Genomic DNA, 15,399 nt, shown 5'->3' on the forward strand with positions numbered 1-15,399 from the left:
TTTGTCGGACACAGTACAGCCACGACAGAAAACTTGCGCAGACAATTTATAAATACATGTGCAACATTCTTTTCAGTGCTAAGTCAGACAGAAAACTGGCACAGACACTTTATAAATACATGTGAAAGCAGATTGCACATTCTTTTCAGTGAAAAGTCAGACAGATAACTAGCGCTGATGCTTTAATAAATATGGGCCATTGTCAATGCAACCAAGGACCAACAAAATGTACAAAATTTGTACAAAAATTGCTTAAATACATTATAAAAAAATTCTTACCTCCCCCTGCTGGCTAATAATAGGCACTGCATACTGAAGTCTAACATCATAAAAGAGACATTCTAGGAATATGTTTGCCACACCAATGAGGTTGTGATTTTCTTGTGCTTCATAAAATGGGTCTCCTTTCTTATATGCCATCCTTTTGTTCTGTAAAAAATCATGTGAAGCTGTGATTCAACTCTTACAGTCTGATTGTTGTCACTGTATAAAGAAATATTTCATCATGAAAGTGACCCATTTGCCAAACTTGGTAACTAGGGATACACAGACATCATAAATATTAATAATATACTGAAATAATATATTAAAAATATCCCTAAAATAATATAATAAATACGTACTAAAATAATATAATAAAAATATTCAGTTTCATAAAGACAGTGCTCTAGCACTGCCAAATCCTCTTGACCACTGTCCTGGAGATTGTGTGATGTGCTACAACTGAAGCGCAGATGAGTGCATGCATCTACAGAGATCTGCGCACTGGAGACAGGAGGGTAGGAGGTATCAAAAGAAACTAATCAGAAGATTTTTATAAGGTTCTGGAACAATAAAAGTTTAAATAAAAAGTATAGGACTGGGGCACAGGATAGAAACCTGCCATGCGATCTACGTTATTAGGCATATCCATGATGGTAAGTTTCCTTTCAAGGGGTCTGCCCATAAAAGAAAGTTCTCAAATTTTAATCCCCTAGTGATGTTTACACAATAGATATCATTTTAACCCCTTTAGTTTAGAATTTTATTGATGTGTTGCTTCCTATCACTCAGTTAGGGTCAGTGTATTTCAGAGTGTGGAATCTCTAAGACACTTCATGATCCCTCTAATGCTGTGAGATGCTGTGTGCTGACAAATAACTTGGATAATCAGGGTACAGGTTTAGCAACACTCTTATTTAGCCGCTGTAGATTCATTAGTATCTGACACATAGAAAAAAAAGAGACAGATCAAAGAAAAGAGATGATGAAATCCAAGAGATGGATATAAAACACAATGACACTACCAGTCTGCTACATCTCATCTTTAACTCACAAAGTCAGCACTGCTAAACCTCCTTCCCCTGCTATAAAGATTTTATCTTGCGTGTAGCTTGTAGTGTAAGTCTGTACAGGCGGCTACTTGCTGGCAGGAAGTGTCTGTGTGTGAGCTAGTCTTGTAATGCAGGGTGGAGGGGCAGAGATCACACTGCATCATACAGACAAGAGAAGCTAATCTTGTGAAGAATCTGCCCTGCCCGACCATTACCAGAAGATTTACATTCGGATCCTGGGGCAACCAAAATTGCGTACACCAGGACTGATAGAGACAAATTGGAATATCTGTGAAATGCTGTATTTTTGTCAATAACAGTGAATTAGAGAATGTGTTATTTTGTTATCCTGAGTATATAAATAAGAATCTTGTCTTTGTGGGAATACCCCTTTAATCACTCTCCTGCTTCCAGGGGATGGGACCACACATGGCAAAGAAGAGATGGCTGGGACAAACTATGAATAAAAGGTATGTGTGTGCGTGTGTGAATGCTTTGTATGAATATAGATGTAGCAGATTTGTGTGTTTATAGATGTAGTGTAGCAGAGGTTTGTGTGTATTGATATAGTAGAGCTTTGTGTGAATATAGAGGTAGCAGAGTTTTGTGTGAATATAGATGCAGCAGAGCCTTGTGTGAATATAGATGCAGCAGAGCCTTGTGTGAATATAGATGCAGCAGAGCCTTGTGTGAATATAGATGCAGCAGAGCCTTGTGTGAATATAGATGCAGCAGAGCCTTGTGTGAATATAGATGCAGCAGAGCCTTGTGTGAATATAGATGCAGCAGAGCCTTGTGTGAATATAGATGCAGCAGAGCCTTGTGTGAATATAGATGCAGCAGAGCCTTGTGTGAATATAGATGCAGCAGAGCCTTGTGTGAATATAGATGCAGCAGAGCCTTGTGTGAATATAGATGCAGCAGAGCCTTGTGTGAATATAGATGCAGCAGAGCCTTGTGTGAATATAGATGCAGCAGAGCCTTGTGTGAATATAGATGCAGCAGGCCTTGTGTGAATATAGATGCAGCAGAGCCTTGTGTGAATATAGATGCAGCAGAGCCTTGTGTGAATATAGATGCAGCAGAGCCTTGTGTGAATATAGATGCAGCAGAGCCTTGTGTGAATATAGATGCAGCAGAGCCTTGTGTGAATATAGATGCAGAAGAGCCTTGTGTGAATATAGATGCAGTAGAGCCTTGTGTGAATATAGATGCAGCAGAGCCTTGTGTGAATATAGATGCAGCAGAGCCTTGTGTGAATATAGATGCAGCAGGCCTTGTGTGAATATAGATGCAGCAGAGCCTTGTGTGAATATAGATGCAGCAGAGCCTTGTGTGAATATAGATGCAGCAGAGCCTTGTGTGAATATAGATGCAGCAGAGCCTTGTGTGAATATAGATGCAGCAGAGCCTTGTGTGATTATAGATGCATCAGAGCCTTGTGTGAATATAGATGCAGCAGAGCCTTGTGTGAATATAAATGCAGCAGAGCCTTGTGTGAATATAGATGCAGCAGGCCTTGTGTGAATATAGATGCAGCAGAGCCTTGTGTGAATATAGATGCAGCAGAGCCTTGTGTGAATATAGATGCAGCAGAGCCTTGTGTGAATATAGATGCAGCAGAGCCTTGTGTGAATATAGATGCAGCAGGCCTTGTGTGAATATAGATGCAGCAGAGCCTTGTGTGAATATAGATGCAGCAGAGCCTTGTGTGAATATAGATGCAGCAGAGCCTTGTGTGAATATAGATGCAGCAGAGCCTTGTGTGAATATAGATGCAGCAGAGCCTTGTGTGAATATAGATGCAGCAGAGCCTTGTGTGAATATAGATGCAGCAGGCCTTGTGTGAATATAGATGCAGCAGAGCCTTGTGTGAATATAGTTGCAGCAGAGCCTTGTGTGAATATAGATGCAGCAGAGCCTTGTGTGAATATAGATGCAGCAGAGCCTTGTGTGAATATAGATGTAGCAAGGCTGTGTTTGTGTATAGATATAGCAGAGCCGTTTGTGCTGTGTTTCTGGAAGCCTGTGACAAACAGGCAATTTTTTATTGGTATCAAATATATTTTTCCTTTTATGAATGAATAAATCTTGGATGCATCTAAATAATACAGTATAAGTTCCCATTACTGCTGAAGGCTAAATTCAGAGCCATTTTCAAAGATTTTAAGGTGACAGGAAGATTATAACGTGGTGATAAGTATAAATGCATTAAGATCCAGCGCTTAGAACAACAGTCCTCAAAAAATCCTGCAATGGAAGGTCAAATACAAAATAATTTATAGTTCCACAGAAAAATTAGAAGCCAAAGAGGTAGTGAGACCTGGGGAATTGCATTAATACCTTCCTGTGTTGATTCTTGATTTACAAAAGACTATTTTTTAAAACTTCAATTTTCAATTGTAGAAAAACATCTTTTATGACAAATAACAATAAGAACCACTGCTGGTGGACATCACCATGTAACTTTTCCAGGTTATAGAAATTACAATACAAATACAAAGGAAATAAATACCTCAATTGGCTTTTCTTTCCATTCTTGGTAAGCATCCCTCATATCAATGAGTTTGTTCTCCAACTTGTCAATAGACCAAACCTGAGTGCCTTTACATTTGCGTCTTACTTGGATGGCAGGCTCACTCACTATTGCCCCTCTCTAAGAAAATGCAAACATGTGACATGCACAGCAATGAATAATTGTAATTAAATACAATGGATAGTATGAACATTGCTTAAATGTCCTACAAATCTGAATTTATTATATACCCACAAGATTGCAGAGGCCTCTCTGAAGAGCACCCTACCTATGATCAACAGAACGAAGTCAACATACCCTCGTTTCCCTAAAAAGGGGTATTCCGGGAATATGAGCGTCGGACACAATAACCCATGATGATATAAATAAATGAATACAACAATACTCTATGTCATTAGTCACAAAACTGAGCTTAAATAGTTTGATTTTATGATTTACAAAATGTATGGCCTCTCTAAAACTACAAGTCCCAAGATCCTTTAGTTCTCAGCAACTCCTCCTCCCTCTTATGCTCTGCTCCCGGGGATGATGTAACAGACTGTTCTGTGTAACTGCCATCCCAGCACATCACCACAACCACAGCCATATTGGATGCACTTCAACCACCCAACTACAGCCAAACGTAGTGGTGATCACATGACCTGCCCAGGCAGGTGCAGGACAAGTGATGTCTACATGTGACCAGCGGCCATCTTCTTCAACGGACCGTGCAGAGGAAATTAACAGACTAATTAAAGGGCCAGTAGCATTTTAATTCCTCATTACATTGTATGTCACCAGCATTTTCTGCTAAGGGGAGTAAAATTTTAAATAACAACTAATCACACATTACCCATTTGTATATGAATTATGCTGATTCCTGGAATACCCCTTTAACTATGGTTAACTTTCAGTGAAATGGTCTTCAAGTTTACCCAGTACAGCTCTAGCCAATGTCTATAGGACTAATGGCAAGAGCAATAACCAGCTGCTGTATAATGAATGGAAATCTGGGGCTCACTACTGTGGTGCATGACTGACATATGACTGGAAGCAGGCCCGGCGCCAGCACCCGGCTAACCAGGGCAAGTGCCAGGGCCCCGGGGTACTGGAGGGGCCCACTCGAGCCCCCGGGTTAATTGTACCAGTGTCGCTATAAGACACCGGTACAAATGATCACCATTCCAATCGATTACTTTTCTGCTTCTATGCTGCGCTCGTCGGGAAGAATCAGTGTGTCCGCAGGGGGAGTGGGAGGTCAGTGTGTCCGCAGGGGAGGGGGGATAGTCAATTCGTCCCCAGGGGGAAGGGGGGGGGGGGTCAGTGTGCCCACAGGGTGAGGGGGGGGGTCAGTATTTCTGTAGAGGGGGGGTCAGTGTATCCGCAGGGGAGGGGGGGTCAGTGTGTCCGCAGGGGGAGAAGGGGGGGTCAGTGTGTCCGCAGGGGGAAGGGGGCGGTCAGTGTGTCCGCAGGGGGAGGTGGGGAGTCAGTGTGTCCGCAGGGGGAGGTGGGGAGTCAGTGTGTCCGCAGGGGGAGGGAGAGTCAGTGTGTCCGCAGGTGGAGGGGGGGTAAGTGTGGCCACTGGAGGACGGCCCACAAAGGGGCCCACTATTGCTCTGTCGCCCAGGGGCCCACTAAAACCTGGAGCAGGCACTGACTAGAAGCCGACTATAAATTGGAAGCTGTTATAAATTGATATATGGGTCTAATTAACACACATCAACTATCTGTGAAACACATTGGGGCTCATTTACTAAGGGTCCGAATGCCACAATTTCGTCAGGTTTCCTGAATATTTCTGATTTGTGCCGAATTGTCTGGGATTTTGGCCCACACGACCGGATTGTGGCGCATTGGCACCGGCCATTCAGGCATATTGGCAAGAGGTAATATCATTGTTAACCAATATACTTAATACTTCTGTCCAACCCACTCCAGAGCTATGTTTATTGGGGGTGGTTGATGAAGAAGCATGGCAATATCACAAGCGTATATTCCTTAGAGAGGTGCTCTTTCTGGCTAGAAAAGTCATAGCCTTAAAATGGATGTATTTGTTTCAATGATTTTCCTTTTTTTGTTTTATTAATCTGTGTACACATGACATGTGAAGAAATAACATCATGTATTGTGGTAATTCTCTTTATTATGATTGTTGTACACTTTCAATAAAACGAGTTTAAAAAAAAAGAATCAACAAGCTGGATACAATTGTGAAGTGGAACGAAATTTATTGGATATTTTACACTTTTATAAAAAAAAAATAATAAACTGAAAAGTGGAGTGTGGAATATTATTTGGCCTCCTTAAGTACTTTGTAGCACCATTTTTTGCTGCGACTACAGCTGCAGGTTGCCTTGGGTATCAGGTCTCTATCAGGTTTGCAAATCGGGAGACTGAAATTCTTGCCCACTCTTCCTTGGAAAAAGGCTGGAACTCAGTGAGGTTGGATGGAGAGCGTTTGTGAACAGCAGTTTTCAGCTCTTTCCACAGATTCTCGATTGGATTTAGGCCTGGACTTTAACTTGGCCATAAGTAACACCTGGATAAATTTTTTGTGAATGTAGATTTTGCTTTATGTTTGGGATTATTGGGGCACATTTACTTACCCGGCCACTGGAGTTCATCCAAAGTGCATTGTCCGTTGATAATGCACACTGGCGCGATTCACTAAGATCGTGCACCCAAATGTATCCTGAATGTGTCGTTTCCCTTCTTCTTCCTGGTGTATGTAAGTGCATTGCATCACTGGAAGGGTAGTAAGAGAGTATCGACTAAACAATGTTGACTAAAATATAACTTTTAATTCAGAATTTAAAAAATAAACGGCATATCCGCGCGCACGCTGCTGTTGATATCAATACGGGGACACGCTGTGCGAATGTGCACCCATCACAATGCGTTATATCTTTAATTTAAAATTACAAATATATCTGATCCCTGATGAGAGTTGTCAGGAAACGCGTAGGATCTTAGTATCGTTAGGAGTGCTCGTTGAGGAGTTAGGGCCTTAGATAGCTTTTATATTAGGTTAGCAGCTGATCTTAGCCCATTGTGGCTTCATTCTAGCCGATTAGCTGACCCTCCTCTTGCATCATTTCAGCTGATAGCCTCCACCATATTTCTCTCCCCTCCTGGTGCAGGGTGTACACCCCGCTCTGCACTGTGGTTGGGATCTGATACATATTTTCAATTAATAAAAAAAAATTTTTCCATCTCAAGCAAGAGGTGTTGGCCGGATAAGAGGTGCATTAGCCTGCCTTTGGCACATATAAAGGCTCTCCATTATCAACTAGCCTGTAACCCCTGTAATACTGCCTGACCCTGGTTTAGTCTGCCTTAGACTAGCGCCATGAACTGGGGCAAGTACGAATGTTTTTAACGCACAAGAATTTGGTGTAGTACTACACACCCTACACATTTGTTTATTTTTTAAATTCTGAATTAAAAGTTATATTTTAGTCAACATTGTTTAGTCGATACTCTCTTACTACCCTTCCAGTGATGTACTTATAACTCAGAGAGGGGAACAAATCTTTATCTCTGCACAGTGAATAGTATGTAAGTGCATTGTCTTGAAACACAAATTGAAAGTTACGAATCCAACGGACATCTTGTTTAACCATCTTCCCTGCCCATGCTGAAGAAAAGCAGGCCCCACCCATGATGCTGCCAACATCATGTCAGACAGTGGGAATGGTGTGTTCAGGGTGATTAGCTGTGTTGCTTTTACACCAAACATATCATTCGTCATTGTGGCCAAAAAGTTCGATTTTGGTTTCATATGACCAAAGCACCTTCTTCTACATGTTTGGTGTGTACCAGGTGGCTTGGGGAAAACTTTAAACAAGACTTTTTATGGATATCTTTGAGAAATGGCTTTTCTTCCATAAAGGCCAGATTTGTGTAGTGCACCACTGATTGTTATCCTATGGACAGACTCTCCCACCTCAGCAGTAGATCTCTGCAGTTCATCCAGAGTGATTTTGGGCCTCTTGGCTGCATCTCTGATCAGTCTTCTCCTTGTTTGAGATGAAAGTTTAGAAGGATGCCCGGGTCTTGGTAGATTTGCAGTGGTCTGATACTCCTTCCATTTCAATATGATCACTTGCACAGTGCTTCTTGGGATGTTTAAAGTTTGTGAAATCTTTTTGTATCCAAATCTGGCTTAAAACTTCTCCACAACAGTATCATGGACGTTGGTCTTCAAGATGCTCTCTGCACTTTAAACAGAATCCTGAGACTATGACAGAGCAGGTGTATTTTTACGGAGACTTGAATACACACAGGTGGATTATATTTATCTTTATCAGTCATGTATGACAACATTGGATCATTCAGAGATCCTCACTGAACTTTTGGAGTGAGTTTACTGCACTAAAAGTATAGGGGACTAAGAATATTACACGCCCCACTTTCAAATTTATTAATTTTTTTTTTTACAAAAGTTTAAAATTGTCACAAGGGAGCAGGAACCGTATAAAAAGAGCAGCAAGAACTAGGGAAACAGGGAGTCTTTTACTCTATGGCTAAGCTAGTCATTGCCTGCGGGTGACGGTCAGCTTACATGGGCTAGCTCCGGATCCCACAACTTCTCTCTCTCTAAACACGAACACCTTTCCGGATAATAGGGAAAAGAACTAAAAGGATATGAGGGTCTGGTGTACTAAATTTGGGGCCCCCTAACGAAGCGATTGCTGCAATTAAAACTTGGATAAATAGAAATACCAGCATGCAGACAAACACACAACCGAGACTGAGTACAAGGAGGAGGGCAAAAGGGAGGACAGTAATAACGGGTAAAAACCAGAGCAGGTCCACAAAACACAGACACAGAAACAGACAGGAATGGAGTAAATACAAGAGGAAAGACAAACTTCACAGAATCTCTCACCACAGTCAAAGAAACAAGCTACTTAGTAAGTATAGATGTTCCTACAGAACAGAGCCAGGGATGAATTGCAGATACAGCAATACCTAGCAAACACTGAATGACAAAAGCTGCCTTAAATGGAGCCTGGCCACTCCTGATAGGATAATACAAATTAACACAGCTAAAAACACCAGCAGGTGATGCAGAAACACCAGCAATAAAAAGACAAGTATAAAACAATCAGGATACATAGCACAGTGGTAGAGAAATGACTACGGTATTAGGGACAAAGGACGCTGGTCTGACAAAAATATCCAATACATTTTAGTTCCACTTCACAATTGATTCTTCACCAAAAATTACAATTTGATATATTTATGTTTGAAGCATAAAACATGGCAAAAGGTCAAGGGGGTATCTTCGCTAGGCACTTTAATGTACATCATGAAATAGCATGGTACTTACCTTACGGTTGGCACTAAGATTTACAGCTGGGATCTGAAGAGTGACTTGATAATCAGTGCATTTACTCATCTCTTCTGCAAGAAAGTTGGCTTCTCTCACCAAGGTATTAGCCTTGACTATCTGCTCCCTGAGCTTAGAAAGGCTCTGTCTGAATAGCTCATCCCTGCAGATAACACAACAATGAAACATCATTCTCCATTAGGCATGTATGCTCTAAAATAGAGAGAATATCACACTACTGGTCTTACTACCCTAAATTGTAAGGATATGCCAGGAGAGCAAGAGATGAGATATGAACGTAGCCTAAAAGACTTGTCTCACAGGATAGATGATAAGTGTCTGGAACAAGTGAATTGATCACTAATCAATCATGTGAACTGGCAGTGTGATCCCCATGATCACAAGAAAGATAATAAAGCTACCTATTATGACCAGAGTGACTGGGTGTTTATTATATTCAGTGTCGAGAGAAGAGAGTTTGTCCTATGGGGACAATACCACCCATTTGTCACATAAAATTTAACTTTTATTTCTGATTTGCTTAAAAAGAGATGGATCAGAGATCATTCAACTATAAGTGAAATTTTAAAACTAACAGACAGTAGTGCACAGCGAATGAGACATTAGTAATATGGGGCATATAGGGCAAATAGTCAGGTCCTATCAGGTATAAGGCTATGATTGAGCCGTCCGGACCATCGGTTTGTTTCCCAGAGGCTGGCGGTGACTGCCACATGTCATGTGGTAGTCACCGCACCTAACCATGCCCCAACCCCTCATGAATACATCGGATAGCTTTGCGAGCGGTCCAACGATTACATTGTACCCCGCCGCAGTGTTAGATAGCGTTACTGGAGGTTTCCAGTAACGATATCCTTCTAACACTGCAGCGTTTGTTCAAGCACTAGGAGCTGCTTACTTTAGTAACCAGCTCCTAGTGCCGAAATTATGGGTGACAGTCAGACACACACTATACAGGCAGGGAAATGGATCTCTACAAGATAGAGCTTTTTAGCCTTTTTTTTTACAAACTAAGCAGATTTTATATATTAGAAGTTTGTTCACAATACTCCCCCCCACCATAATATTAAAATTATCTCTTGTTACATCAAACAGAAATGAAGGAGTAAAGGAATATACCCTGTTAAAGACATTGGCTCAAAATGCATCTTGAAATTAATATTCTAACCTCTCTTCCGCCCATATGCTCATTTTCTGCTGTGCTGTTTGAGTGTAGGAGAGCCGATCATTGTTGTGCTGGTGTTGTCTTTCAGGAGAAAGCTGCTGGCGAAGCTGTTCAAGCTCTCGTTCATACATGAGTCGCTGTTCTTCAAGGGCATTCCGCTTCTCTTCTAAATACTGCTTTTCCAGGACTTGAACGACATTGTGGACCGGATCTGAAAATAAAGGTATGCAAGTGATCTTACAAGGCTCCACGTATGTAAGGCAAACCACAGCTGTACTTGTAGTTGCAATGCATAAGCCAATATCTTATCTTCATGTAATAATCACAAGAGTTTTATTAATGTTAATTGTAAAGTTGTCAGGCAATATATAATGTACATAGGCAATAGGTGTTCCCCTATCTTCTCTTATTGATATCCTGTAGGTGACCAATAATCTATCCAAATATGACTTTTAACATCAGTCATCCATAAAAATGTTTTTTCCACCTGACATTTCTACATACTAATTAATGTAATGGATGGAAAATGGATGCATGAGAACTTTGGCTTGTACATGTTCAATATCCTTTAAGCAAAAAACTTAGGCACCGCTAGTTTAATGCTAGAAATATTATCCATGAAAGAATCTTAGTATTCTTAAAGAGTTTCACCATTAAACTTAAAAACAGGTCCAAGAGAAGTCTTGTCACTCAGTCGTCTCACTTTCCAGTTTTTATTACAAAAAGCCATAGCTCATTTCTTTATTACTTAATTTATAAAAAGTAGCTGGCAGCTTCTATTATTTTCCCCTATCCGCCACTTTCACGCCGGGAGGTGTGGAGGGGCATGGCCGGCTGAGAGTGGGCACGGCTGTTGGGGAGTGAGCTGGCTCTGCATCCGACTGCAATGACTGCACACGTGCACCAGAGTATGATAAATAACCTCCCATTGCCTAAGATGAGTCGCTAGTAGAGGATGAAGGGGTGGCATCACTTCAGACAACCCTATCTTGGGATCTATTGCAGCTGGATACCAATCTCATCGTTTAAACCAGGATTTGACCACCCTGACTAACAATGCCTGCTGATAAATGGTTACAAGTCCTCCCCATATCACCTAAAATTAGCTGCCAATGATGTGCTACACTTTAATTACAGTTGTATTTCTGATATGCAAATTAGATTTCTGACTCATGTCTGTGACTCTTCTGCTCTCCTGGGCTGCCAGTTAACCACGCCCCATTATTTTGCCAGCTCTGCATTTTGTTACATTCATGCCATGTGACCAGAGTAACATCATCTTAGGTCCTTTAGCCTCCCAACATTAGCAAACTGTAAACACGTATGTATCTGAGCACATGAAATCACAGCAGCCTCCATGGAAGATGGAGAGAAGTAGAACTTCATGGTGGCTGCTGTGATTTCATGTAATCAGATACATACATGGGGTACATTTTGCAAACGTAAAGGCTACAGGACCTTTTATGACATCACCCTGGTCACATGACATGAACTGCTGAATAGTAAGGAGGCATAAGGCATGGGAAGGTGTAGATGGGAGGGGCCGGCTGAGCACGGCACCCCCCTCCCCCTGATTCCAGGTAATATAAGATAAAATTGATTCATGGGGATGTGAGGGAAACAATTTTTAGATAAAAGAAGGGTGTCAGTTACTAGGACTCTAGCTGTATATGTGCAAATGTGGCGACAGGTTCACTGTAACAAACCATTCTGAAACCATAGTTCTACCTGCTATAGAGCATTGCAGTATCTAAAGTGATGCTCTCCCTCCAGCCTTTATTTTGGAAAATAAAGCCTGGATATGGTAGTAAGGCAAAATAGGTAATTGGGTGAGAGTGCTAGAAAGGATACTTCATACCCAAGCTGAGATTTCCATTAGTTTAGTGGTATAAAAGATAGTGACCTTGTCCTTTCAAGGTATTCAAAAGTCAAGGTTAAATCAGTTAAAATGCAACTCCAATCACCCCTCTAACCTGAAAAGAGAAGACCAAATGTGTAGTTTTACCCTGCTGAAACAAAACCAGGAACCAAACATGCCTACATCATGCAACCCTTGTCTAAGGCAAGATGCCAAAGCTATTGATGGTCAGCTAGTATCAGCAGTTGGAAGCAGAAGTTAGTCAGAACGGCCATGAAATATGTGGACTGGCTAGCTCAATCCATACCAGAAGCCATTCTATGCACAACCTTTCCAGTCTTGCTCATACTGGATGGTCTACAGTAGAATATCATCCCAAAACAGACCTATGGCTATAAAAGTGAAAATGGGGATGGGTTGTTGTCATAAACTTTTCAAAATATCGGTTAGTATTTCAGACCCACAGAACAAGCAGTCCCATGCAAGAAGAACTGTGTACTAGACCTTTGTTCCAAATATATTGCAAATACAGGATAATGTTGTTCCACCGGACAGGAGGGAAGACTTCGAAGAATGATACCCACATGGTGGATCTCCAGCAATATCCCACTGTAAGCAACTCTTCCTTCACTTCTTCCTCAGCATAAGATCACACCAAGGTCATGAATATAATAATTAAGGTGCTGCTGCAAACATTTTTTTTTAACTTTTTACCTCCTACCTTAAGATGGAGGATCTGTATTTTTAATGGTGGTTTATAAATGAAGTAAGATTACATGAATGACAGGAATCAATAGTGTTCAATACCATCTATAATTGTATTGTTATAGACTTACACAGGAATGTCTGAAAATACAACTGATCTATCATCCAGCATCAATCACTGTGATAAATATGGTTCTTTGAAGACTGCATTTTCTAAATCTTAGAATACCAAATTCTGGGGGATTTTATGCAGTCCATTGAATACAACACCCAATGAGATGCAGGCTGCAGGTGTTCAGTCACTGTCTAGTGTAGTATACGGAATCAGCTGGTACCATACCTCTGTTCAACAACATAGAAAGCTGTGATGAATGATACAGACTGATCTGTGCACCAAAAGGACTATTAGGGAGATGTAGAAATATGGAATCTGCTGCAAATCCATGGTAGGTTTTGTACAACTTATAGTGGTTTAACCCTCAGTACAAAATGACTGTTTGTACTCTGTAATGTAATATTATACTTGTATATGTCCCCTATGATTTGTAAAGAGCTACAGAATTTGATGGCGCTATATAAATAAAGATTATTATTATTATTATAACAACCGGAATTTGGGTAGGGAAACTGCCAGGGCGCATGTCAGTCCAGTGCCACAGAGATGGGGTTGGGGTGGTAAATCCTGCTAAGCTGAGGCTGCATTCCAATGATTTGTTTGCAATGCATTTTGAAATGCAGGCAAAGCGCATCACCAAATGCATGAGTGAGCCTAAGGGGCTCTGGATTCCGGCTGAAATTACCTCCTCACACCACCCTCTGGGCTCTGATCCCAGGACATATTTTGTTTAGGGACAAAAACTGATAGTTTAGGCAAAAAAAAAAGGATTTTATAATCTATGCAAATGAAGCTTTGGCACTTCACTTACGTCACCCTGGCGATTCCGTGCACCTTCAATAATTAATTATGCACTCCTCCATCTTTATTGCGCTCCTCCTCCTTGGACCGAGAGCCAAGTGATGTCACCAGCTCTCGGTCCAAGGCACTTCTCGTGCATGTGCAGTCAGTGGATCTCACGCAGCTGCAATGTGTCACAGGTAAGCACAGCCGCGGCAGTACTTACGCGGCATGCACAGTCACTGCATTTTGCACTGTATACTCACTTACACAATGGTAACCAAATAAAAAACTATATTTGGGCTAGGAAAATCCAACGTATAAAGGAAAGGAAGTTGAAAGAAAATATTAAAAAATGTAGGGAAAACTATAGAATAACATCAAATGTTGAGAACTTTGAAAAACTGAATCTGGCCCATAAGGATTTGTCAGACGAACTAATAGAGAAAGCAGTGCATGCCAACTTCTTTGCAGGATACAGGAAATACTATGAGGGGGGTAAACCCGGCAGGATGTTAGCCAGGGTGGTACAAAGCCAGGACTATAACCCCGGTATAAATGTAATCAGGACTAGGGAGGGGAACTTGACAAACGATCAAAACATAATTCAGAGGGAGTTTGTTAATTTCTTTACTGAGCTATACACCTCAAACTCATCACAAGGGGAAGATAAGATTATAGAGTACCTTGACAGGATTGAGTTCCCGCAGCTAACCCTCGATCAAAAGGGACAACTGGATGAACCAATCACGGGGAAAGAGTTAGAAGCAGCCCTTGGTACCATAACGGGAAACACAACTCCCGGTTCGGACGGAATACCCTTTGAACTATACCGGAGATGCGGGAAGGTGTTAATTCCGATCTTAGTGGAGGTATTGAAGCACTCACTGGGAGAGGGAAGATTGCCGACATCGATGAATGAGGCAATAATATCACTTATCCCCAAAAAAAATAAAGCTAGTACAGAGATAGAATCATATCGCCCGATATCTCTTATTAACACAGATATTAAAATATATGCGAAAGCTCTGTCCATAAGATTGCAATCCGTTGCCGGGGGGTTGATCCACCCCGACCAGTCCGGTTTTCTCCCAGGGAGATATATGTCTAGTAATATCAGAAAGGTCTTGGCAGGGATACAGTTGGGCCGGGGGGGGACGCGCTCCATCCTGTCGATTGATGCCGCCAAGGCCTTCGACAGGGTGGAGTGGGCCTTCCTCTGGAGGGTCCTGAAGAGATTCGGATTTGGCACGCAGTTTGTGAATTATATTCGCCTATTATATTCGGAACCAAAAGCTAAAATTAGAATATGTCAAAGGCTGACGGGAGAATTTAACATCTCAAGAGGTACTAGACAGGGCTGTCCAGTCTCTCCGATCCTATTTGTGCTGTTTTTGGAACCATTAGCTATAAGATGCAGGAGTGATATGGGTATTTTAGGATGGGGCCGCAATGGGTCAGAGGATAAAATATTAATGTATGCGGATGACATACTGTTTACGGTAGAACACACAGAGGAATCTATCCCGACCATTATGGATATAATAGCAGAGTTTGGGGAATACTCTGGATTAGAAGTAAACTGGAGTAAA

At 41.5% G+C, this 15,399-nt stretch overlaps 1 protein-coding gene across 6 annotated transcripts in view; it reads right to left on the bottom strand.

The window, feature by feature from the left end:
* The window catches only part of KIF13A (kinesin family member 13A), a 187,589-nt gene that overhangs the window by 40,526 nt on the left and 131,664 nt on the right, over positions 1-15,399 (bottom strand). For all 6 annotated transcript variants that reach the window (XM_072152654.1, XM_072152653.1, XM_072152659.1 and 3 more), the window contains exons 17-20: positions 10,353-10,560; positions 9,164-9,326; positions 3,829-3,969; positions 280-429 (exon numbers count right to left, since the gene is read on the bottom strand). In XM_072152654.1, coding sequence (XP_072008755.1) covers positions 280-429; positions 3,829-3,969; positions 9,164-9,326; positions 10,353-10,560 — 662 coding nt within the window. The remainder of the gene's footprint in view (positions 1-279; positions 430-3,828; positions 3,970-9,163; positions 9,327-10,352; positions 10,561-15,399) is intronic.

This window comes from Engystomops pustulosus, chromosome 5 (genome assembly GCF_040894005.1).
Source record: "Engystomops pustulosus chromosome 5, aEngPut4.maternal, whole genome shotgun sequence".
Classification (NCBI taxonomy): Eukaryota; Metazoa; Chordata; class Amphibia; order Anura; family Leptodactylidae; genus Engystomops; species Engystomops pustulosus.